The 25,818-nt window shown below is 54.9% G+C and overlaps 2 protein-coding genes across 2 annotated transcripts; one reads left to right on the top strand and one right to left on the bottom strand.

Annotated features, from left to right (window-relative positions):
• Positions 1–214: 214 nt before the first annotated feature.
• GLMP (glycosylated lysosomal membrane protein) lies at positions 215–8,115 on the top strand. The gene is made up of 8 exons (XM_063176378.1): positions 215–301; positions 1,273–1,530; positions 1,734–1,916; positions 3,286–3,504; positions 5,233–5,266; positions 5,714–5,948; positions 7,609–7,867; positions 7,986–8,115. The coding sequence occupies exons 1-7, from the start codon at positions 233–235 to the stop codon at positions 7,778–7,780; spliced, it is 1,170 nt and encodes a 389-aa protein (XP_063032448.1). The 5' UTR covers positions 215–232; the 3' UTR covers positions 7,781–7,867; positions 7,986–8,115.
• Positions 8,116–15,799: 7,684 nt separating this feature from the next.
• MCL1 (MCL1 apoptosis regulator, BCL2 family member) lies at positions 15,800–24,424 on the bottom strand. Its single transcript, XM_063176315.1, is given in 4 exon segments — positions 15,800–17,251; positions 18,971–19,218; positions 23,874–24,246; positions 24,248–24,424. Coding segments are annotated over 4 exon segments (906 nt in total). The 5' UTR covers positions 24,416–24,424; the 3' UTR covers positions 15,800–17,134.
• Between the last annotated feature and the right edge of the window lie 1,394 nt (positions 24,425–25,818).

Below are 25,818 nucleotides of genomic sequence, written 5' to 3'. Positions count from 1 at the left end.
CCGGGGCGGTCCTGAGGCGGTTCCCGGACGGTTCCGGGGCGGTTCCGGGGCCGTTCCAGGGCGGTCCGCAGGCAGTACCGGGGCGGTCCTGAGGCGGTTCCCGGGCGGTTCCGGGGCCGTTCCAGGGCGGTCCGCAGGCAGTACCGGGGCGGTCCTGAGGCGGTTCCCGGGCGGTTCCGGGGCGGTCCCGAGGCGGTTCCGGGGCGGAGCCGTGGCCGGGGCCGGTGGCGCCATGGCCGCCGCTGCGGGGCTGGCGCTGCTGGCGCTGCTGGCGGCGGCCGGGGCCGAGCGGGGCCGGAAGGTGAGCGGGGCTCGGGGCTACCGAGGGTACCGGGGCCGGGTGGGCTGGGTGCGGAGCTGGGAGCTCGTCCCGCGTTGCGGCGGTGGCTGAGACCCCCCCGTGTCCCCTCCTGGGATCTCGGAGTGCGGAGACACCGGGGTCACCCAGCCAGGGACATCCTGGTGGGTGCGGGTGGGACTCTGTGCTCGCCCAGGACAGCTCTGCCAGCCTCGGTGCTGAGGGGAAACTTGTAGGGTAGTTTGTGGGATAGAAACTTGTGGGATAGTTTGTGGGATAGAAACTTGTGGGATAGTTTGTGTTCTCGGGGGATCCTGTGCGGAGCAGGGGCTGGGCTGGACCCGCTGGGGCTCCAACCTTGCGGGGTTTGGGGGGGGAAAAGGGGCTCCCAGGTGGGGCTGGAGCTGAAGCAGCCCTCGCTGTGTCCTGGGTGACCCCGCCCTGCCACCCCTGTCCTGCGGCGACATGTCCCATGTGTGTCCCTTTGTCCTGATCCAGTGGGACCAGCGTGGCTGTGGGGTCGGAGAGGCGATTGGGATGGGATGGGATGGGATGGGATGGGATGGGATGGGATGGGATGGGATGGGATGGGATGGGATGGGATGGGATGGGATGGGATGGGATGGGAAAGGAAGGGGGCTGTGGAAGGGAAGGGGCTGTGGGATGAGAAGGGAAGGGGCTGTAGGATGGGAAGGGGCTGTGGGATGGGAAGGGGCTGTAGAAGGGAAAGGGGCTGTGGAAGCAAAGGGCCATGAGGATGGGAAGGGGCTGTGGAAGGGGAAGGGGCTGTGGAAGCAAAGGGCCATGAGGATGGGAAGCAGCTCAGAGTTGTGAAATGCTGACCGAGCGTGTTGAGCAACACCAGGGCTGCAGAGTCACGGGAGCCCGGGCAGCTGCAGTGTCCCATCCTCCTGTCACACTGGGGCTGTCCTGCCGGGCTCAGAGCCACCCCCAGCCCCGTCCCTGCCCCGCAGGTGTCCATGGAGTACAACCCTGGCTGGAACAGCTCCTCTGTGAACCTGCTGCACGTGCGGGCCGTGGGGCCTGAGGACACCCTGCACTACGTGTGGAGCAGCATCGGGGCCCCTTCTGTGCTCCTGGTGGCCACCCGGAGCCCCAGCAGTGCCCTGAGGGTCAACTGGACCCAGCTGCTGTCACCCAGCCCTGCTGGGGCCGTCTGGATCGACCCTCCCGACAGCGTGGTCTATTCCACGGCCGTGGTGTTCACCAAGGTACTGCTGGCAAGGGGCTGCTCTGGGACAGCTGGGGGTGCTGAGGGTCCCTGGGCAGCTTCCCAGCTCCAGGGAAATCCCCTCCATTCCCATTCCCATCCAGGGAAGTGTTGGCTGAGGCAGCTCTGCCCCGTCCCCTGGATCGCAGCACAATCCCCCGTCCTGCCGGTGCTCCCAGCCCCTCTCCCCTCCCTTCCCTGCAGCTCTTCGAGTTCAGCGAGGCCAAACCTTTGGGAGAGCTCTTCTACCCCACCTACGACCTGTCCGAGTTCTCCTGGGAGAGCCTCAACCACAGCCTGAACCACACGGCCCTGACGGCCGAGCTCAGGGGGGTCCCGGCCAGCGACCCCAGCGGCGCCTTCGCCAACGGCAGCCTGGCATTCCGGGTATGGCACGGGCAGGGGGCACGGGCAGGGGGCTGGGGGCACGTCCAGGGGGCAGGGGGCAGCTCCAGGAGGATGAGAGCTTGTCCAGAGGGCAGAGGGCATGTCCAGGGGGCAGAGGGCATGTCCGGGGGGCAGGGGACACGTCCAGGGGGCAGAGAACTTGTCCAAGGGGAAGAGAACTTGTTCAGGGGGCACGGGGTGTGTCCAGGGGGCAGAGAGCACATTCGGGGGGCAGAGAACTTGTCCAGGGGCAGGGAACATGTGCAGGGGACAGGGCACACATCCAGGAGGAAGATAGCTTGTTCTGGGGGCAGGGGGCACCTTCAGGGGGCAGAGAGCATGTCCAAGGGGAAGAGAACTTGTTCAGCGGGCAGAGAACTGGTCCAGGGGATAGAGAGCATGTCCATGGGGCAAGGGACATGTCCAGGGGGTATTGTTCTTTATGCAAGAAACTTCAGAAATTTGCATTTTCCTGTGCCCTTTGTGCCATGGCAGAAGTTTCTTAAGTAAAAAGGTTAAAATTCAACCCATAGTTCTACAGGCTAAGATTTCAATGCTTAATTCATATTGCTAATTCGAGTGAACTCCAAAAATCTCTGTTTCAAGAGGGCGTGTCCAGGGCACAGGGAGCACATCCAGGGGGCAAAGAATTGGTCCAGGGTGTAGAGCACTTGTTCAGGGGACAGGGAACATGTCCTGGGGGCAGAGAGCTTGCCCAGGTGGCAGGCGCTGTCCCTGTGCCCCGTGTCCCTCACTGTCCCTCCCTGTCCCTGGCTCTCCCTGTGCCCCGTGTCCCTCTGTCCCTGTGCCCCCTGTCCCTGGCTGTCCCTCTGCCATGTGTCCCTCGCTGTCCCTGCTGTCCCCGTGCCCCCTGTCCCTGGCTGTCCCTGTCCCCCTGACCCTCACTGTCCCTGTGCCCCGTGTCCCTCGCTGTCCCTTGCTGCTCCTCACTGCCCCTTGCTGTCCCTCACTGTCCCTGGCTGTCCCTGTCCCCCTGACCCTCACTGTCCCTGTGCCCCCTGCTCCTCACTGTCCCTCACTGTCCCTGTGCCCCGTGTCCCTCACTGTCCCTGTCCCTGTGTCCCTCTGTCCCTCGCTGTCCCTGTGTCCCTCTCTGTCCCTGTGTCCCTCACTGTCCCTGTGTCCCTCTCTCCCGTGCCCTGTGTCCCTCGCTGTCCCTCGCTGTCCCTCGCTGTCCCTCACTGCCTCACTGTCCCTCCGTCCCTGTCCCATGCCCCGTGTCCCTCGCTGTCCCTGTGCCCCGTGTCCCTGTGTCCCTCTCTGTCCCTGTGTCCCTCACTGTCCCTGTGTCCCTCTCTCCCGTGCCCTGTGTCCCTCGCTGTCCCTCGCTGTCCCCGTGTCCCCTCAGGTGACAGCGTACGAGGGCAGCGGCCGCGCGGTGCGGCTGCCGCGGCTGCTGCACACTGCGGACAGCTCGCAGCTGCAGTTCGTGCTGGCCGGGGTGCTGCCCCGCGGCAACGGCTCCCGCTTCGTGCTGCAGCTGGCCGCGCTGGAGCCGCCGGGGGCGCAGCGGCGCCTGCGGGCGCGGAGCTCCATCGACGATGAGTACACGCCCAGCGTCTTCCAGGTGAGCCGGGAGTGGCCTCTCAGTCAATAGACGGATCGGTTCGTCCGTCTGGTAATTGATATTAATCTGTCTGATAGATTGATATTAGGTAGAGTAATATAAACTAATAGAATTGATATTCATCTATCTAATAGATTGATATTAGATTAATAGAATTGATATTAATCTGTCTAATATCAATCTGTTACAAAGATTAATGTCCATTAATGATCTACTTGATATTTATCTAATATCAATCTAGCTAATATTAATCTGTTAGATAGTCCATCTCAATTAATAGAATTTATAATAATATATCTAATATCAATGTAGCTAATATCAGTCTATTAGGTCGATTAATATCAATTAATAGAATTTATATTAATCTAGGAAATAGTAGAATTGATATTTAGCTAATATCAATCTATTAGATAGATTAATATCCATTAATAGAACTGATATTAATCTGTCTAATATCAGTCTATTAGATAGATCAATATTCATTAATAGAATTGATATTAATCTATCTGCTACCAATCCATTAGATAGATCAATATCCATTAATAGAATTTTATATTAATCTAATATCAGTTATTAGATAGATTAATATCCATTAATAGAATTGATACTAATCTATTATCAATCCATTCGATAGCTCAATATCCATAAATAGAATTGATATTAATCTGTCTCATATCAATCGATTAGATCAATTAATAGAATTGATATTAATCTATCTACTACCAACCCATTAGATAGATCAATATCCATTAATAGAATTGATATTAATCTACAATCAATCCATTCGATAGATCCATATCCATTAACAGGGATGATATTTATCTACTATCAATCCATTATCTAGCTCAGTACCCTTTAGCAGAACGCACACAAATCCCTGTCCTGCTGCCCTGGGGTGACCCGCTGTCCGTGTGTCCGTGTGTCCGTCTGTCCGCAGGAGCTGTCTCTGGTGGCCGAGCCCCCGAACGGTGGCACCGGCGCTCCGCGCTGTCCTTCCTGCAGTGATATTAATCTGTCTCATATCAATCAATTAGATTGATTAATAGAATTGATATTAATCTATCTACTGCCAACCCATTAGATAGATCAATATCCATTAATAGAATTGATATTGATCTATCTGCTATCAATCCATTTGATAGATCAATATCCATTAATAGAATTGATATTAATCTATCTGCTATCAATCCATTCGATAGCTTAGTATCCATTAATAGAATTGATACTAATCTATTATCCATTAGATAGATCAATATCCATTAATAGAATTGATATTAATCTATCTGCTATCAGTCCATTAGATAGATTAGTATCCATTAATAGAATTGATACTAATCTATTATCCATTAGATAGATCAATATCCATTAATAGAATTGATATTAATCTGTCTAATATCAGTCTATTCGATAGATCAATATCCATTAATAGGGATGATATTAATCTATCTACTACAAATCCCTTAGTTAGAGTAGTATCTATTAGTAGAATTGATACTAATCTATCTATTATCAATCCATTCGATAGATCAGTATCCATTAATAGAATGATATTAATCTATTAGATAGCTCAATATCCATTAATAGGAATGATATTTATCTACTATCAATCCATTAGCTAGCTCAGTACCCATTAACAGAGCGCACACGAATCCCTGTCCTGCTGCCCTGGGCTGACCCGCTGTCCGTGTGTCCGTCTGTCCGTGTGTCCGTCTGTCCGTCTGTCCGCAGGAGCTGTCTCTGGTGGCCGAGCCCCCGAACGGCACCGGCTCTGCCCTGTCCTTCCTGCAGTGATATTAATCTGTCTCATATCAGTCGATTAGATCGATTAATAGAATTGATATTACTCTATCTACTACCAACCCATTAGATAGATCAATATCCATTAATAGAATTGATATTGATCTATCTGCTATCAATCCATTTGATAGATCAATATCCATTAATAGAATTGATATTAATCTGTCTACTATCAATCCATTTGATAGGTCAATATCCATGAATAGAATTGATATTAATCTATTAGATAGCTCAATATCCATTAACATAGATGATATTTATCTACTATCAATCCATTAGCTAGCTCTGTACCCATTAACAGAATGCACACGAATCCCTGTCCTGGTGCCCCAGTGACCCGCTGTCCGTGTGTCCGTCTGTCCGTGTGTCCGCAGGAGCTGTCTCTGGTGGCCGAGCCCCCGAAACGGCACCGGCTCTGCCCTGTCCTTCCTGCAGTGGAAGGCGGCCGCCTACGGCTCGCCCAGCCCGCGGCGCGAGGACGGCGTGCGGTGCCGGGCCGGGCGGCTGCGCGCGGCCAACGGGAGCCTGCCCGCGGCCGCCGTGCCCCGCGCCTTCCTCGGGGACGGCCCGGCCGCCCTCAGCCTCCTCAACGTGTCCTTCGGCGGCGAGGAGGGACACGTCTACCAGGAGAGGAGGTACCTCAGCTGGTGAGTGAGGGGGGCCGGGGGGTCTCAGCTGTGAGTGAGGGGGATCTGAGGGGTCTCAGATGGTGAGTGAGGGGGGGTCTGGGGGGTCTCAGATGGTGAGTGAGGGGTCTGGGGGGTCTCAGTTGTGAGTGAGGGGTCTGGGGGGCCTCAGATGGTGAGTGAGGGGTCTGGGGGGTCTCAGATGGTGAGTGAGGGGTCTGGGGGGTCTCAGATGGTGAGTGAGGGGTCTGGGGGGTCTCAGATGGTGAGTGAGAGGAGTCTGGGGGGTCTCAGATGGTGAGTGAGGGGGGTCTGGGGTGCCTCAGATGGTGAATGAGGGGGTCTGGGGGGTCTCAGATGGTGAGTGAGGGGTCTGGGGGTCTCAGTTGTGAGTGAGGGGTCTGGGAAGTATCAGATGGTGAGTGAGGGGTCTGGGGGATGGATACCAAAGCTGCTGAGTGAGGGGATCTGGGGTACCTCAGATGGTGAGTGAGGGATCTGGGGTACCTCAGGTGTGAGTGAAGGGTCTGAGGGGTCTCAGATGGTGAGTGAGGGGTCTGGGGGGTCTGGGGTACCTCAGCTGGTGAATCAGGGGAGTCTGGGGTACCTCAGCTGGTGAGTGAGGGGTCTGGGGAGTATCAGATGGTGAGTGAGGGGTCTGGGGGATGGATACCAAAGCTGCTGAGTGAGGGAGATCTGGGGTACCTCAGATGGTGAGTCAGGGGGGTCTGGGGGGTCTCAAATGGTGAGTCAGGGGTCTGGGGGGTCTCAGCTGTGAGTGAGGGGATCTGGGGGGTCTGGGGTACCTCAGCTGTGACTGAGGGGGGTCTGAGGGGTCTCAGCTGTGACTGAGGGGTCTGGGGTACCTCAGCTGGTGAATGAGGGGGTCTGGGGGGTCTCAGCTGTGAGTGAGGGGTCTGGGGGATAGATACCAAAGCTGGTGAGTGAGGGGCATCTGGGGTACCTCAGATGGTGAGTGAGGGGTCAGGGGTACCTCAGAGGGTGACTGGGGGGTCTGGGGGCTCTGGGGTGCCCAGCTGTGAGTGAGGGGGCTCTGAGGGGTCTCAGGGAGTGCTGCTGGTGCAGAGGGCTCCATCTGAGGAGATGTTCCTGGTCACTCACCACGTGCAGAGGGCTCTGAAGGGTCTGAGGGGATGCTGCTGGTCACTAAAGATGGGCAGAGGGGTCCAAAAGGATCATCCTGGTCACTGACAACGTGCTGAAGGGTCTGAGGGGATGTTCTGGTCACTGAGGATGTGCAGGGGGGTCTGAAAGGTCTAAAAGGATGTTCCTGGTCACTAAGGATGTGCTGAGGGGTCTGAGGGGATGCTCCTGGTCACTGAGGGTGGACTGAGGGGTCTGAAAGGATGTTCCTGGTCACTAAGGATGTGCTGAGGGGATGCTGCTGGTCCAGAGGGGTCTAACAGGATGTTCCTGGTCACTAAAGATGTGCTGAGGGTCTGAGGAGATGTTCCTGGTCACTAAGGCCGTGCACTTTGGGCACTGGCAGGTCTCAGGGTTTCCCTATTCAGTGTCGATCTCCATTCCAAAGTCAGAGTTCCCTCTGCAATCCTGCAGCAAAGGCTCCACGGCTCCTTGAGCAGCCTCACCCGGGCCCGACCCCTCTCCCCACGGGGACAGAGCCCACCCTGCCCTGATGGGCGCCGTCCCCCCTTGGCAGGTCGGTGCTGCTGGGCTTCGGGGAGCCCCCCAGGGACAGCTTCTCCCCTCTGGTGATCTCCATCGCGGCCGTGGCGCTGGGCGCGCCGCTGGCCGTGCTGCTGCTGGGCGGCTGCCTGCTGCTGCTGCTGGCGCGGAGACGGCGCTACTCCGAGTACGAGCCCATCAACTGAGGGGGCCGGGCCGGAGACTCCCCCGGGATCCTCCCCTCAAATCCCGGATCCTCCCATTGCCGGGATTCCCGGATTCCCTGCCCGGGAGTGGCCGTGGCTGTGCCGCCCCCTCTGCCCCCCGAGGGGCCCGGGGGACACCTGCAGGTGCCCCCCTCACCCCCCGTGTCCCCCTGCCCGGTGCCACTGCTGCACTCCCTGCCCGGGATCTTCCTGATCCACGCAGCAAAGGGAAGCGATGGGGGGAGCTTGGTCGGGAAAATCCTCCTCTCCCTCTTCGTCGTCCTTTCTTCCTTCTCTTCCTCCTCCTTTTCTCCTCTTCCTCCTCTTCTCCTCCTCCTCCTCCTTTTCTCCTTCTCTTCCTCTTCTTCTTTTTTTCTTCTTCTCCTTCTCCTCCTCCTCTTCCTCCTTTTCTCCTTCTCTTCCTCCTCTTCTCCTCATCTTCTTCCTCCTCCTCCTCTTTTTTCCTTCTTCTTCTCTCCCTCCTCCTTTTCTACTCCTCCTCCTCCTCCTCCTTTTCTCCTTCTCTTCCTCCTCTTCTTCTTTTCCTCCTCCTTTTCTACTCCTCCTCCTGCTCCTTTTCTCCTTCTCTTCCTCCTCTTCTTCTTTTCCTCCTCCTCTTCCTCATCGTTCTTTTCTCCTTCTCTTCCTCCTCCTCTTCTTCTTCTTCTCCTCCTCCTCTTCTCCTTCTCTTCCTCCTCTTATTCTTCTACTCCTCCTCCTCCTTTTCTCCTTCCCTTCCTCCTCCTCTTCTTCTACTTCTTCTCTACTCCTCCTCCCTCTCCCTCCTCATCCTTTTCTCCTTCTGTCTTCCTCTTCTTCTTCTCTTTCCTCCTCCTCCTCCTCTCCCAAGGGACACAACCACTGCTGGCCAAGGACTGTCCCCAGTGCCACACCCCGGGCTGTGCTCCCAGCCCATCCCAGCAGCTCCTCCCCGCTCCCCGTTCCTGCTGGGACCCCCAGTGCCGCTCCCAGCACTGCTCAAGCTCAGGTGTGTCCTGCAGGGCTGGATCCCAGCTCAGCCCATGGCCCGGGGCTCCTCGGGGCTCTCACGGGGATCTGGGGCCCTGCTGGCTCTGAATTCTCCATTGTCTAACTTGTCTTCAACCAAATAAAGTGGATTTCTAGACACGGCTTCCTGTGGGAATGCTGTCCTGGGGTGAGGAGGAGGAGGAGGAGGGCAGCTCCTGGCAGGGTTTGGAGGGTGCTGGAGCTCAGCAGGAGCCAAGGGACTGAGGTGTGGAATTTGGGGAGGAGCTGTGGCTTCAATTGAGCAGGGGTTCCCTTCAGCTTGAGCTCCTCACAGGGATCCGGGGCCCTGCTGGCTCTGAATTCTCCATCACTGACTTGTCTTCAACCAAATAAAGTGGATTTCTAGACACAGCTTCCTGTGGGAATGCTGTCCTGGGGGTGAGGAAGAGGAGGGCAGCTCCTGGCAGGGTTGGGACAATGCTGGAGCTCAGCAGGAGCCTCTACCCTGGTTTGAGGTGTGGGATTTGGGGAGGAGCTGTAGCTTCAGCTGAGCAAGGGGTTCCCTTCAGCTTGAGCTCCTCACAGGGATCCGGGGCCCTGCTGGCTCTGAATTCTCCATCACTGACTTGTCTTCAACCAAATAAAGTGGATTTCTAGACACAGCTTCCTGTGGGAATGCTGTCCTGGGGTGAGGAAGAGGAGGAGGAGGGCAGCTCTTGGGAAGGTGCTGGAGCTCAGCAGGAGCCAAGGGACTGAGGTGTGGGATTTGGGGAGGGGGACAGGGGTTCCTTTGAGCTGTGGGGTCACTGAGGGTCCAGGGCTGGGCTGTCGCTTGGGAGAGTCACAGAATCCTGGAATCTCCCCACAGGGATCACCCAGTCCAACCCCTGGCCCTGCACTGACACCCCAAAATGGGAGCATTGTCCAAACCCTCCTGCAGCTCTGGCAGCCCTGGGGAACCTCAGGGGGGAAGAACTTTTCCCTGATAATCCATCCTAAACCTCCCTGACACAGCTCCAGGATCCCTGCGGTGCTGTCCCTGCTCACAGGAGCTGCCCTCACTGAGGGAACTGCTTGAGATCCGTGTCCTCAAAGAGGAACAAGGAAAAAAAAGCTCAGCAGAAAGTTCCAAACTTCCCTTTCAGCCCTCCAGAGCAGGAACCCCCTGCTCCCCTGCAGCCAAAGGAGGGCAGGAAGGGAAACTGGGGGAGGTTCCGTGGGGAGCTCGGTGTGGTTTTTGAGCAGAGAACTGAGGGGTCTGGGGGCAGGGTGAGGGATCTGGGACAAGATGAGGGGTCTGGGGCGGGATGAGGGGTCTGGGGGCGCCCCTCTCCCCATCCCGGGGGTCAGGATGAGGGGTCTGGGTCAGGATGAGTTGTCTGGGGCAGGATGAGGGGTCTGGGGGCGCGGTTCTCCCCATCCCGGGGGCAGGATAAGGGGTTTGGGGCGGGATGAGGGGTCTGAGAGCGCCCCCTCCCCATCCCGGGGGTCCCCGCTCGTGCGGCCCCTGCAGTACCGCGCTCTCACCACGAGGCGGCGGCAGCAGCGGCGCGGGCCCGAGTGCGGCACCGGCGCTGCCGCTCCGCGCTTTGGTCTCCGCGACAGCCCGGGAGGGGCAGCACCGGCGGCCTTTCCTCACCGGGAGGCAGCGGCGGCAGCCCCCGGAGCCCCTCAACCCCTCGGTGCCGGTACCGGGGCCTCTCAGCCCCGCGGTGCCGGTATCGGCGGGTGCTGGCAGCGCCACTGCGCATGTGCGGAGCCTGAGGTGCAGTACCGGCCTTTGGCCACCGGGCGGCGACAGCGCCCTGCGGGCTGTCCGTGTGCGGGGCGGGGCCGGCCCGGTTCGGGTCCCCCGGTACCGCCTTTGGTCCGGGACCCCCCGGTACCGCCTTTGGTCCGGGACCCCCGGTACCGCCTTTGGTCCGGGACCCCCGTACCGCCTTTGGTCCGGGACCCTCCCGTACCGCCTTTGGTCCGGGACCCCCGTACCGCCTCTGGTCCGCGACCCCCCGGTACCGCCTTTGGTCCGGGACCCCCCGGTACTGCCTCTGGTACCGCCTTTGGTCCGGGACCCCCCGGTACTGCCTCTGGTACCGCCTTTGGTCCGGGACCCCCCGGTACCGGCTCTGGTGCACTGGGAGCTCCCTGGGGTGTACTGGATCTTAGTGGGGCACACTGGGAGCTCACTGGGAGCAGTGGGTGCGGGCCAGTATCGGGTCAGTACCGGGGCAGTACCGGGTCAGTGACTGCGGGGCCGTGCCCGGGCGGTGGCACCGGCACAGGAACGCCGTGTGCTGCCAGCGCATTCCTGCCTGAGTCACCGCCGCCTCTGCCCGGCCCTGCCCCGCACCCACTGCCCCGGTACTGCCCCGGTACTGCCCCGCACCCACTGTCCCGGGTACTGCCCCGGTACTGCCCCGGTACTGCCCCGCACCCACTGCCCCGGTACTGTCCCGGTACTGCCCCGCACCCACTGTCCCGGTACTGCCCCGGTACTGTCCCGGTACTGCCCCGCACCCCCTGCCCGCTGCCTGCACACCCGTGTGCCCTCAGAACCCCAAATCCCCAAGCACCCCCAAGCCGCATCCATTCAATACCCTCTATGCCCCCAGAACCCCTAAATCCAAACACTCCCCAACACCCCCAAACAGCCCCTGTGCCCCCAGAACCCTAAATCCCTCTAATTCCCCCCAAACCGCATCCATTCAACGCCCTCTGTGCCCCCACAAGCCCTAAATCCTCCCAAACAGCCCCTGTGCCCCCTATAGCTCCTAAATCCCCCCAAATCCTCCCCAACACCCTCAGTGCCCCCCATAACCCTCAGGCCAGGGGGGGGCTGGGAGTTGGGGAGAGGAGGAGGAAGAGGAGGAGATGAAGAAGAAGAGGAGGAAGAGGAGGAGGAGCCTTCACGGAGCAGCAGCCCAGTGCCCAATGCCAGGCTCGGGGAGGCCGGGAAGGGGATTTGGGGTGCCGGCGACACCCGAATTCCTGGGAAAAAGAACAAAACCCCCCCCTGGGGAGGAGGGGTCAGGATGTGACACCCGCCCACTCCTAAAAACCCAACCCTAAATACCCCAAATCTTCGTCATCTCAGCCCAAATGAGTCACCCACCACCCCCGCTTCCTCCCCCCGCAGGGACAATCCCGGCGAGCTGAGGGGGGGTCCCGGCACCCCGAAAACCTCAGGGTCCCTTCCCTGCCATTGGCAGAGCCCCTCTTGGGGTGGGGTCCCCCCCAAATTGCCAGGATCTCCCTCCCCTTGCCCAAAAATGGGGGGAAAAGGGCAGTGATGGAGGGCAACCCCTCTCCCCAAAAAATCATCTCTGTCCTAGGGTGGGGTCCCCCCCAAATCCCAGGATCTCCCCAAGGACCCCCCCTAATAAAAGGATCCCCCATAAAAAGGACACCCCCCTCCATAAAAAAATCCCAAGGATCCCCCAATAAAGGATCCCAAGGACCCCCATAAAAGGGGGAAAGGGGCAGCGACCCCCCCCCCCCAAAAAAAGGGGAAATCTCTGCCCCACAACACCCCTGAGCCCCAGGGGAAAAACCCCACACCTGGAGCGTGACAGAAACCCCAAAAATGAGCCCAGATTTGGGTATTTCGGGGGTGGGGGGGATTTTTGGTGCATTTGCATGAACCCCTCCTGGGCAGATTTCGGGCTCGGAGCTGCTTCCCCAAAATTCCCCCACCCCAAAATTCCCCGGGCCAGGTGTTGGGGTGCCGCAAGCTGCTGCAGCACCCCTTCCCCCCCCTTCCTGCAGCAGCTGAATTTTGAATTTTTTTGAATTTTCGGTGGTGAATCCTCCCCCCCCCTTCCCCTCCCCCAGCTCTTATTTACAGCCCGGTTCGGGGAAGCGGCGGCGGCTTCTGAGAAAAGCCCCGGTGGGGACGGAACCGGAAAGCTCCGGGTTATCGGCGGGGCCGGGCGGCTTCCAGGAAACGGAGCCTGAAACTGCTGCTAAAGGCACCCCAAAAGTGCCAAAAGCACCCCAAAACTGCTGCTAAAGGCACCCCAAAAGTGCCAAAAGCACCCCGAAACTGCTAAAAACACCACAAAACTGCTGCTAAAAGCACCCCGAAACTGCTGCTACAGGCACCCCAAAACTGTTGCAAAAACCTGTGCCCCAAAACTGCTGCAAAAACCCCAAAACTGCTGCTAAAGGCATCCCAAAACTGCTACAGGAACCTCAAAACTGCTAAAAGCACCCCAAAACTGCTGCTAAGGGCATCCCAAAACTGCTGCAGGAACCTGCACCCTAAAACTGCTGCTAAAGGCACCCTAAAACTGCTGCTAAAGGCACCCCAAAAGTGCCAAAAGCACCCCAAAACTGTTGTAAAACCCCAAAACTGCTGTAAAACCCCAAAACTGCTGCTAAAGGCACCTCAGAACTGCTGCTAAAGGCACCCCAAAACTGTTGCAAAAACCTGTGCCCCAAAACTGCTGCAAAAACCCCAAAACTGCTGCTAAAGGCATCCCAAAACTGCTACAGGAACCTCAAAACTGCTAAAAGCACCCCAAAACTGCTGCTAAGGGCATCCCAAAACTGCTGCAGGAACCTGCACCCTAAAACTGCTGCTAAAGGCACCCTAAAACTGCTAAAAGCACCCTGAAACTGCTGCTAAAGGCACCCCAAAACTGCTGCAGAAATCTGTACCCCAAAACTGCTGCTACAGGCACCCAAAAACTACTGCTGTAGGCACCCCAAAACTGCTGCAGAACCCCCAAATCTGCTGCTATGGGCACCCTAAAACTGCTGCTGCAGAAACCCCAAAACTGCTGCAGAAACTTCAAAACTGCTAAAGGCATCCTGAAACTGCTGCTAAAGGCACCCCAAAACTGCTACAGGAAGCTGCACCCCAAAACTGCTACAGAAACCTCAAAACTGCTGCTAAAGGCCCCCCAAAACTGCTGCTAAAGGCCCCCCAAAACTGCTGCTAAAGGCACCTCAAAAGTGCTGCTAAAGGCACCCCAAAATTGCTGCTACTGGCACCCTGAAACTGCCAAAAGCACCCCAAAACTGCTGCTAAAGGCACCCCAAAGCTGCTGCAGAAACCCCAAAACTATTACAGAAATCTCCACCCTAACACCCCCCAGGAACCCCGAAACTGCTGCAGGCCCCTGCACCCCAAAACTGCTGCAGAAACCCCAAAACTGCTCCAGGAACCTGCACCCCAGTTCCTCCCCAGCCAGCACCCACACCCAAACCCCCCCTGCACCCCAACTCGCCCCACCCCATCCCCTGGGAGCCACCAACAACACCCCAAACCCCCCAAGCACCCACACCCCGATTTAGGGGCCACCAACACCCCAAAACCCCGTGAGGCACCAACGCCCCAGATTTCACCTGCACCCCAACTCCTCCCAGGCACCCACACCCAAATTTAGGGGCGACCAGCACCCCAAAACCCTGTGAGGCACCAACACCCCAATTTCCACCTTCACCCCAACTCCTCCCAGGCACCCACACCCAAATTTAGGGGCGACCAGCACCCCAAAACCCTGTGAGGCACCAACACCCCAGATTTCACCTGCACCCCAACTCCTCCCAGGCACCCACACCCCAATCTGGGAGCCACCAACACCCCAAAACCCTGTGAGGCACCTGCACCCCAATTCTCACCAACACCCCAACTTCTCCCAGGCACCCACACCCAAATTTAGGAGCTACCTGTACCCCAGATTTCACCTGCACCCCAATTTTCACCCAACACCCCAACCCCTCGCAGCCACCCTCGCCCAAATTTGGGAGCCGCCAGCACCCCGATTTTCACCTGCACCCCAAATTCCACCCACACCCCAACCCCCTGGGAGTGCCCCCCTCACCCTGAGCTCCCCCTGCACCCCAAAACCCCCCGAGGCCCCCCCAAACCCGCCCCATTCTCCCTTTGCATGTTTCCATGGCAACCTTTGCATGCAGGCCTCGCTGCGCCCGAGCAGGCCCAAAATATCCCCACAGACGCAGCGTTGCAAAAAACACCCAAAAAACACCAAAAAACCCCCCCGAAAACCGGAAAACCAAAGCGAAACAAAACAAAAACCACCCCGAAAAAAAAGCAGAAAACCCACACCCAGCAGCGTCCTGCACTCTGGGCTGAGTCACTCTGGGCTGGTTTGGGGACCAGGGCCTGGCTTGGTGGCCCGGGTGTGGATTTTGGGGCAGGATTTTGTATTTCCTGAGAATTTTGGGGCAGGATTTTGTATTTCCAGAGCATTTTGGGGCAGGATTTTGCCTCTCCTCATGATTTTTGGGCAGGATCTTCCATTTGGCCGAGGATTTAGGGACAGGATTTTGCATTTCCTGAGAATTTTGAGGCAGGATTTTGCCTTCCCGAAGCATTTTGGGGCAGGGTTTTGCATTTCCAGAGCATTTTAGGGCAGGATTTTTCCTTTCCAGAGAGTTTTGGGGCAGGATTTTGCACCTCCAAAGCATTTTGAGGCAAGATTTTTCCTTTCCAGAGCATTTTAGGCAGGATTTTGCCTCTCCACAGGATTTTGGGGCAATCTTTTTCCTTTCCAGAGGACTCTGGGGTAGGATTTTGCATTTTCACAGGATTTTGGGGCAGGATTTTGCATTTCCAGAGCATTTTGGGGCAGGATTCTGCATTTTCATAGGATTTTGGGGCAGGATTCTGCCTCTGCCATCCACCCCAAACCCGCAGGGATGGGAATTTGGGGTGCAGGGACCCCCCTAAAGAGGGAGAAAAAAGAGATTTTAAAAGGGGAGGAAACTGCAGCAGTGCTGGGTGAGCACAAATTTTCCAGAGAATTCCTGAATCCCCCATCCCTGGAATTGTCAGGACAGGAGCTTGGATGAACCTGGAAGATCTCCATGGTCAGGAGGTGGAAAAACAGAATTTTAAGGTCTCTCCCCACCCAATCCAACCTGGAATTCTGTGATTAAAACCCCACAGAGGTGGGAATGAGGATGGCAATGTCCCAATGTCCCCAAAGCTGCAGGTCCCTTTTCTTTTGGGGGGCGAGGGGGTGGCACAGCCCAAATGCTGGGGAGGGAAAACGAGTTTGGCAGCAAAGGAATGAGAAAAAAAAAAAAAAAAAAAAGACATTTATTGACCAAACTACAGCTTGTTGTGCACACAAGCAGGGCCTGGCTGTGGCACCAGGGGACACCTGGGGACAAAGGGGGGTCCCATGGGGTCCCACCAGTGCAGCCAGGGTGGGCAAGGAGCCCCTTGGGCATCAAAATCCCCTGGTGGGGAGCCCTGAAGGAGCTGCAGGAGCAGCTCCAGAACATTCTACATTCAACCATCAGCTCTGTCCAGCTCATGGCTCGCAGGAGGAGGAGGAGGAGGAGGAAGGGGAGAGAAGGAAGTGGCCACAATGAACTTCCACAGCTCCCCCACCCCCACCAAGAGGGAGCAAACACCAAAAAAAAAAAAAAAATAAAGATTTAAAAGCAAAACCAGAACCATCAGCTGCTGCCAGCCAGCCGTGGTCACAGCCAGGCCATTGCTGCTTGTCACCCTCTGTCACCCTCCCAGGTGCAAAGGCTGGAGTGGAGTCAAAAATGCTGCTTCCCTCAGGAATGAAGCCACATTCACAACGAATTCCTCCTTTTTTTTGTATCGTCAGCTCTGTAAAAATGTATATATTCTACAGATTTATAGACATTTACAGGTTCTCTACATCCTCCCCAGCCAACTGGGGGTGGGGTGGTTTGTTTTTTTTTTTACATAATTACAAAATGCATTTGTTATTTCTGAACTGGCTGTGTGAGTGGGGCCAGGACTGAGTTTGGGGTGACCCCAAACCTCCAAGCCCTGTGCCAAGGGGAGGGAAGGGGCTGGGCAGGGCTCCAGCTCGGTGGCACCGGCTCTGGCACAGCTCTGGGCACTCCCTGGCAGCACCTGGCTGCAGGTGCAGGCTGGCACAACATTTCCAGCATGCAGTGCTTCTGCTCCAGAGCAGCAGAGCTGCGAGTTTAGGCAGGGCAGAGAGGCAGCAGAAGGTGCTATTTCCAGAAAAAAAAAAAAAAAAAAAGTTTAAAAAAAAAACCAAAAAACCCCCACACAACCCACAAGCCTCAAAACATCTGCTCCAGGCTCAGCTGCCTCGCCCAGCCCAGCAGGAGCTGCTGGAGATGGTTCCCTCTGGGATCCAAGTGAAGCCAAGTCCACTTGAGGGAAGCAGAGAGGGAAAAAAAATCTCTTCCCAAAGCCACAAATCCTCCATCCATCAGCTGGGATCACACCTTCCTCTTCCTCAGCAACCAGCTGGGCTCCGGGGACAGCTCCACGTCCTCCTGGGGTCACTCAAGTCCAGCTTCAGAGGGAGCAGGGCAGCTGTGCAGCCCCAGGGAGCCAAAGTTCTCCCCAGATGCTCCCCGAAATGCTCCCCAAACGCGTCCAGGGCAGCTCCAGGCTCACCGGATCATGTAGGCCAGGCTGGCGCCCAGGCCGGCCACCCCCGCGAAGGCCATCAGAACGTTCCGGATGCTGCTCTCCAGGTCCTCCACGCGGAAAAAGTCCACAAAGCCCTCCTGGGTGAGAGAGGAGAGGGGGGTCAGATGGGGGGACAGCCTGCCTGGCACAGCCCCCAGACCCATTTCAGCCTGGCACAGCCCCCAGCCCCATTTCATCCTACACATCCTATTGTGCACCCTCAGCCCCATTGCATCCTAAAACACCTCCAGCCCCATTTCAGCCTAAAACACCCCCAGACCCATTTCAGCCTCAAACAGCCCCCAGCCCCATTTCATCCTGCTCAACCCACTGTGCACCCCCAGGCCCATTTCAGCCTCAAACATCCCCTGCACATCCCCAGCCCCATTTCATCCTAAAACACCCCCAGCCCCATTTCATTCTTCACATCCCCGTGTGCTCCCTGTGCTTCCCCAGCCCCATTTCAGCCTCAAACACTCCCTGTGCTCCCCCAGCCCCATTTCAGCCTCAAATATCCCCCAGCCCCATTTCATCCTGCAAATCCCCAGATCCATTTCAGCCTAAAACACCCCCAGCCCCATTTCAGCCTCAAACAGCCCCTGTGCTCCCCCAGACCCATTTCATCCTACAACACCTCCACCCCATTTCAGTCTGCTCATCCCATTGTGCTCCCCCAGACCCATTTCAGCCTCAAATATCCCCCAGCCCCATTTCAGCCTCAAACATCCCCAGACCCATTTCAGCCTCAAATATCCCCCAGCCCCATTTCAGCCTCAAACACTCCCTGTGCTCCCCCAGCCCCATTTCAGCCTCAAATATCCCCCAGCCCCATTTAATCCTGCAAAAACCCAGATCCATTTCAGCCTAAAACACCCCCAGCCCCATTTCAGCCTCAAACAGCCCCTGTGTTCCCCCAGCCCCATTTCATCCTACAACACCTCCAACCCCATTTCAGTCTGCTCATCCCATTGTGCTCCCCCAGACCCATTTCAGCCTCAAATATCCCCCAGCCCCATTTCAGCCTCAAACATCCCCAGACCCATTTCAGCCTCAAATATCCCCCAGCCCCATTTCAGCCTCAAACATTCCCTGTGCTCCCCCAGACCCATTTCAGTCTCAAATATCCCCCAGTCCCATTTCATCCTGCAAATCCCCAGATTCATTCCAGCCTAAAACACCCCCAGCCCCATTTCAGCCTCAAACAGCCCCTGTGTTCCCCCAGCCCCATTTCATCCTACAACACCTCCAACCCCATTTCAGTCTGCTCATCCCATTGTGCTCCCCCAGACCCATTTCAGCCTCAAATATCCCCCAGCCCCATTTCAGCCTCAAACATCCCCAGCCCCATTTCAGCCTCAAACATCCCCAGACCCATTTCAGCCTCAAATATCCCCCAGCCCCATTTCAGCCTCAAACATTCCCTGTGCTCCCCCAGACCCATTTCAGCCTCAAATATCCCCCAGCCCCATTTCATCCTGCTTATCCCCAGCCCCATTTCATCCTGCACATCCCCTGTGCTCCCCCAGCCCCATTTCACCCTGCACATCCCCCAGCCCCATTTCATCCTGCTCATCCCCTGTGCTCCCCCAGCCCCATTCCAGCCACCCCAGCTGCCCTGATTTTGGGAATGCTGCCTCCAAGCTGAGCAGCAACACTCCAAAAACTGCTTTTTACCTCAAACCACCTCAGCCAGCTCATGCTGAGGTTGCATCCTAAACCCCACAACCCCCGCGGGTGACAGCGAGCCAGCACTGCCACCCACCCCAGGGGCAGGAGAAGGCCGGAATGTTGGGGAAAGCTCAGGAACTGTGACTCACCCAGCCCCCCTGGCTCTCCAGCCACTCCCTCTTGGAGGACACCAGGGCGTCTGTGATGATCCCAGCCAGGCTGCTGACGCTCTGCTCCTGCTGGATGCTCTTGAGGTGCTTGGCCACGAAGGCCCCGAAGGCGATGAGGGTCACCACGCGGCCCCAGTTGGTGACACCGTCGCTGAACATCTGGGCTGCCACCTCCACCACGCACTGCAGGTCCTCCTCCTGCTGGATCTGCAGCTTCCTCAGCATCCCTGAAAAACCAACAGCGTGAAGGGGGGCTGCAGGACCACGGGGAGCTCTTCAAAATGCAGTTCACAACATGCAGCATGTCGTGGGAGACAGAGCTGTGCCGACAGCTTCAGCTCCAGCTGCAGGCAGGCCTGGAGTCCCTTTAATTTTGGTTACAGTGCATTATAAACTTTTCTTTTGCTTACAATGAATTATAAACTTTTGGTTACACTGCATTACAAACTTTTTCTTTTTGGTTGCAATGCATTAAATACTTTCCTTTTGGTTACACTGCATTATTTACTTTGCTTACAATGCATTATATACTTTTCTTTTGGTTGCAATGCATTACAAACTTTCCTTTTGCTTACAAGGCATTGAATACTTTTTTTTTTTGTTACATTGCATTATGTACTTTTCTTTTTGTTACACTGCATTACACACTTTCCTTTTGGTTACACTGCATTATTTACTTTGCTTACACTGCATTATATACTTTTCTTTTTGTTACAATGCCTTACAAACTTTTCTTTTGGTTACAATGCATTATATATTTTTGATTACACTGCATTATATACTTTTGATTATATTACATTACAAACTTTTCTTTTGCTTACTAACACATTATAAACTTTAATTTGCTGAGCATTTTAATACAGCAGAACCAATCTATACCTTATTTTTTACCTATAGCCTATCATAACTGCTATAATTGCCATTTTATAGTGGTATACTATAATATATCATGTTCAAAATTCCATATTCATGTTACTGCTCTCCACTCACTAAAAGTCAGAACATTACAGTTTAAGCTAAAAGTTGGTTTTCAGTTTTCTTGCAGTGGAAAATTCTGAGATCTTTTTCCTGCTTGCAGCTTTGCTGACTTGTTTTTCTGTGGAATCTTCCTGCTTGGTAAAAACATCTTCTTGCTTGGGGTGGGTTTATCTTTTGCTCTAAGCCATAAAATCCCCTTCTAACAAACATAAAATACCCTTTGGCTCCTTGGTTATCCAGCAAGACTGGCTCAGCAATTCTTCCATATCAAAACTTGTTTTCATTTCTATTTCATTCTCAGGTTCTACATTTAAAAATCGTTCTGCCAAGCATCTGTGAGATTTTCTGGTGAAACTGTCATCCTTCCCAGGATTGTTTTTTTTAAATACATTACTTTAAGATAATTGAAAATAACTTAAAAATAATGAGAAAATAAAAGAAATTAAATCATAGAATTAAATAAGGTTAAAATACTTTAAATTCTTTTAAGATAATTGAAAATAATTTAAAATAAGATAAAAATAGTGTCAATAAAATAATGTCAATAAAATAATTTAAATAAAGTAAAATAATTTAAAAATACTTTGCATTATTTTAAGATAACTTAAAAAATTTGAAATAAAAATAATAAAAAATAAAACCATTTAAATTAAATTCTAAAATAAAGTTAAAATAATTTAAAGTAAGATAATTGAAAATAATTTGAATTAAAATAAAATAAAAATAATTTCAATGAATAAAATAATTTAAAATAATAATTTAAATTACGTAAAAATAATTGAAAATTAAAATTAAAATGAATTTTAAAAATTAATAGTAAATAATTATTTAATTAATTTTAGCTCTGCCTGGCTAAAATTAATTAAATAATTATTTAAAATTATTATTATAATTAAATTACAAATTATAATTCAATAATTCTTTGAAATGATGCCCATCTCGCCCTGCAGTGCCCTCCTCCGTGCAGAGCAAACAGCCGAGGCTGTAAAAGCCAAAGGCGTCACTGCTCGGCTGTTGCTCAATGTGCAGGAACCTCCCCGGGCAGTTCCTCCTCTGCTCGCTCAGGAAATCACCCAGGCTGCTCAGGAAACCGCCCAGGCCCGACATTCCTGCTGAGAGTCATCCCCCAGGAATGTCCGGGAATTGGGGCCAGCAACGGATCCCACAGGAATTGGGGTCAGGAACTGATCCCATTGATCCCACAAGAACTAGGGACAGGAACTGATCCCACAGGGAATTGGGGACAGGAACTGATCCCACAGGAATTGGGGTCAGCAACTGATCCCATTGATCCCACAGGAATTGGGGACAGGAACTGATCCCACAGGAATTGGGGCCAGCAACTGATCCCATTGATCCCACAGGAATTGGGGACAGGAACTGATCCCACAGGAACTGATCCCATTGATCCCACACGAATTGGGGCCAGGAACTGATCCCATTGATCCCACAGGGAATTGGGGTCAGGAACTGATCCCACTGATCCCACAGGAATTGGGGACAGGAACTGATCCCACTGATCCCACAGGGAATTGGGGTCAGGAACTGATCCCACTGATCCCACAGGAATTGGGGACAGGAACTGATCCCATTGATCCCACAAGAATTAGGGACAGGAACTGATCCCACTGATCCCACAGGGAATTGGGGACAGGAACTGATCCCACTGATCCCACAGGAATTGGGGACAGGAACTGATCCCATTGATCCCACAGGAATTGGGGACAGGAACTGATCCCACTGATCCCACAGGAATTGGGGACAGGAACTGATCCCATTGATCCCACAGGAATTGGGAGCAGGAACTGACCCCACTAATCCCACAGTGAATTGGGGTCAGGAATTGATCCCACAGGAACTGATCCCATTGGGAATTGGGGCACAGGAACTGATCCCACAGGAACTGATCCCCTTGGGAACTGGGGCACAGGAACTGATCCCACAGCAACTGACCCCACTGATCCCACAGGGAATTGGGGCCAGGAACTGATCCCATTGATCCCACAGGAACTGATCCCATTGATCCCATTGGGAATTGGGGCCAGGAACTGATCCCACTGGGAATTGGGGCCAGGAACTGATCCCACAGGAACTGGGGCCAGAAACTGATCCCACAGGAATTTGGGGCCGGAACTGATCCCACAGGAACTGACCCCACTGATCCCATTGGGAACTGGGGCCAGGAACTGATCCCACTGATCCCACAGGGAATTGGGGCCAGGAACTGATCCCACAGGAACTGATTTCACTGGGAATTTGGGGTAGGAACTGATCCCACAGGAACTGATCCCACCACAGGAACTGATCCCACCTGGGAACTGGGGCACAGGAACTGATCCCACAGGAACTGGTTTCACTGGGAATTTGGGGTAGGAACTGATCCCACCACAGGAACTGATCCCACCTGGGAACTGGGGCACAGGAACTGATCCCACAGCACAGCTAAGAATGAAACCGAAGCTCATTCTTTGTGCTCAATAAACGAAAAAGAAAGGAACCAAAAAAAGGGACGAGCTGGGAAAATGGCACGTCCTGCAAGGAGGAAGGTGTTTCACCAGACAGCACCCAAACCACCCCAGGAACCCCAAAACTGCTGCAGGGACCCCAAAACTGCTGCAGAAACCCCAAAACTGCTACAGGAAATGCAGACACCGCCCTGCTTTGCTGGGCTCCATCCTGACCTGGGATCCAAACGTCAGCACCAGCCCCAAACCAGCCCAAGTGACACAAAACCAGCGACACAAACTGGTCACTTCTCATTTCCAGTTCATGCCCAGGACAGGAACTGGGGGTCGAATTCCTACAGCTGCTTCAGGGCCCTGCAGAAGGGGGTGAAATGCGTGAAAATGGATTTCCCACAGAAATCTGGGATCCCTGGAAGTGCTCAGGGCCAGGTTGCACAGTTTGGAGCAGCCTGGGATGGTGGAAAGGGTCCCTGCCATGGCACTGGAGGAGTTTTTGGGTCTATTTTAAACCAAACCATTCCATGGTTCTATGAGCACATCACCCAGAAGAATTCCCCTCACTAAAAATCCCCTTGCACCTAAACTGGGCAGGCTGAAAATCCCGAGCTGACCAATCTTTGGACACTTTAAATACATGAAAACGGATTTCCCAGAGCAGCTGTGGCTGCCCCTGGATCCCTGGAAGTGCCCAAGGCCAGGTTGGACAGGGCTGGGATGGTGGAAAGGGTCCCTGCCCGTGGCACTGGATGAGTTTTTGGGTCTATTTCAAATCAAACAATTCCATGGTTCTATGAGAACATTGCCCAGAAATCCCCTTGCACCTAAACTTGGTGGTGGTGAGGATCTGAAACTCCTGAGCTCACCAATCTCTAAATTAAAATGGATTTCCCAGAGAAGCTGTGGCAGCCCCTGGGAGTGTCCAAGGCCAGGTTGGACAGGGTTTGGACAAACCTGAGGTGGTAGAAGGTGTCCTTACCCATTTTGAGTGAGTTTTAAAGTCTATTTCAACCCAAACCGTTCCAAAATTCTATGAGAACATTGCCCAAAAATCCCCTTGCACCTAAACTGGGGGGATGAGGCTCTGAACCTCCCGATCTCCCCAATCTTTGCCCGCTCGGGGTTATTTGCAGACTCAGCCCAGCCGAGGGGGACACGAGGAGGACCCGGGGCTAATCTGTAACCACATTATCTCCTCTGCACACACCAACAGCGCCTTTTCCTCGTCCCCACGGAACAAAGTTCAGTTTCGCTTTTGAGCGCTTCCCAACCGCTTTTATTTAACCCCTTCCGAACCAAAGCCACGTCGTATCGATGACCCGGCCGAGACCCCGGCCATGAGGGCATCACCCCCGGCCCAAACCCGCTCCGGGCACCGGGACAGGCCCAACGGAGAGCACGGGGGTCTCGGCCTCCTCCCGGAGCATTCGACGGACACACACCTTGGAAGGCGAGCTCGTGTTTCCTCATGACGCCGTCGCCGACCCTCCGCAGCGTTTCCAGCGCCTTCTCCATCACCGCATCCCCCGCCGAGCCCGGCCGGCCGGGACCACCCAGGAGGCCCGGAAAAAGCTTCTTAGCGCTGGGCTGCGCCTCTCCCGCCACTTCCCTCAGGTAGCGGCTGATGAGCTCCAGCGAGTCCTGTCGGAGCCCGTCCGGAGGTCCCGGGGGGGTCCCGGGCAGAGAATCGGCGGCGGGGCCGCGCTCGGGCTCGGGGTCGCAGCCGTCCAGCTCCTCTTCGGGGCGCCATAGAGTCGCGCCGCAGCCAATCAGCGCGCGGGGCGCAGCGCCTCGGCCAATCAGCGCGCGGGGGGGGGTCGGCGCGGCCGGCGGCGGCCCCGGAGCGCTCGCGGGGCGGCTCTGAGGCGGCGGCGGCGGCGGCCGCGGGCTCCGGGTGCTGCCCCGGCCCGCCGGGCGCCAGCGCCGGGGAGCCGCCGCAGTAGAGGTTGAAGCCGATGACGGCTTTCGGCTTCACGGCGAACATGGCGCCCGGTGCGAGCGGCCGGCGGGGTGCGGGCGGGACCGGCGCGGCCGGGTTATATAACCGGCGGCGGTGACGCCGTAGAGGCGGAGCGAGGGCGGGACAGCGAGCGGCTTTTTCCACCTCCGCTTCCGTTCTTGAGGCTGAAAAAAGAGCGCAAAGGAGCGGCCATCCCCTCCATCCCCCCAGCTCGGTACCCCACTCCTGGTGTCCCCGGTTCTTGCCGGTACCGGGCAGCAGCTCCCCGGTAGTGCCGGGCTGGTCCCGCATCCCTCCGAGCACGGCGGGGAACGGGATCCCCGGGGCAGAGCCCCCCGGCAGCGCGGGGCATCCTCGGGCACCGACCGGCCACGTGTGTCCCGTGCCTGCCGGAGGGGCCCGGTCCATTCCCGGTTCATTCCCGGTCCATTCCTTGTTCATTCCTGATCCATCCCCGATCCATTCCCAATCCATTCCCGGTCCATTTCCAATCCATTCCCGGTCCATCCCCGATCCGTTCCCGGTTCATTCCCGGCCCATTCCTGATCCATCCCCGGTCCATTCCTGATCCATTCCCGGTTCATTCCCAGTCCATCCCTGGTCCATTCCTGATCCATCCCCGGTCCATTCCCGATCTATTCCCGGTTCATTCCTGATCCATTCCCGATCCATTCCCGGTTCACCCCCAGTTCATTCCGGTCCATTCCCGATCCATTCCCGGTTCATTCCTGATCCATTCCCGGTTCACCCCCAGTTCATTCCCGGTCCATCCCCGGTCCATTCCCGGTCCATTCCCGATCCATTCCCGATCCATTCCCGGTCCATTCCGGGCTCATTCCCGATCCATTCCCGGCTCATTCCCGGTTCATTCCCGGTCCATTCCTGATCCATTCCCGGTCCATTCCTGATCCATTCCCAATCCATTCCCGGTCCATTCCCGGCTCATTCCCGATCCATTCCAGGCTCATTCCCGGTCCATTCCCGGTCCCGCAGCACCGAGCATCCCCCGGGTGCGGGGCTGGAGCCAGCACGGCCCCGCTGGTGTGGCCAAAATGGGGTTTGAAAGAAGGGACCGAGATTTAGAATATAAAAGTGGAAGAAATCTAGGGAAAAATATATACTCTATATTTTTATATAAAATAAAAATAAATATATATTCTATATTTCTATATAGAAGAAATATATTCTATATTTCTATATAGAAGAAATAGATATTCTATATTTCTTATGTAGAAGAAGAAATACTCTATATTTTTATATTTATATAGAAGAAGAAATATATATTATTATACTTTTGTCTAGAAGAAGAAATATATAGTCTATATTGCTAATAGAATAAATATATTCTATATTTTATATATAAGAAGAAATAAATATTCTATATTTTTATATAGAAGAAATATATCTATATTTTTATATAGAATAAG

This window comes from Melospiza melodia, chromosome 25, assembly GCF_035770615.1.
Source record: "Melospiza melodia melodia isolate bMelMel2 chromosome 25, bMelMel2.pri, whole genome shotgun sequence".
Taxonomy (NCBI): Eukaryota; Metazoa; Chordata; class Aves; order Passeriformes; family Passerellidae; genus Melospiza; species Melospiza melodia.
This window is presented reverse-complemented; position numbering and strand designations above follow the sequence as displayed.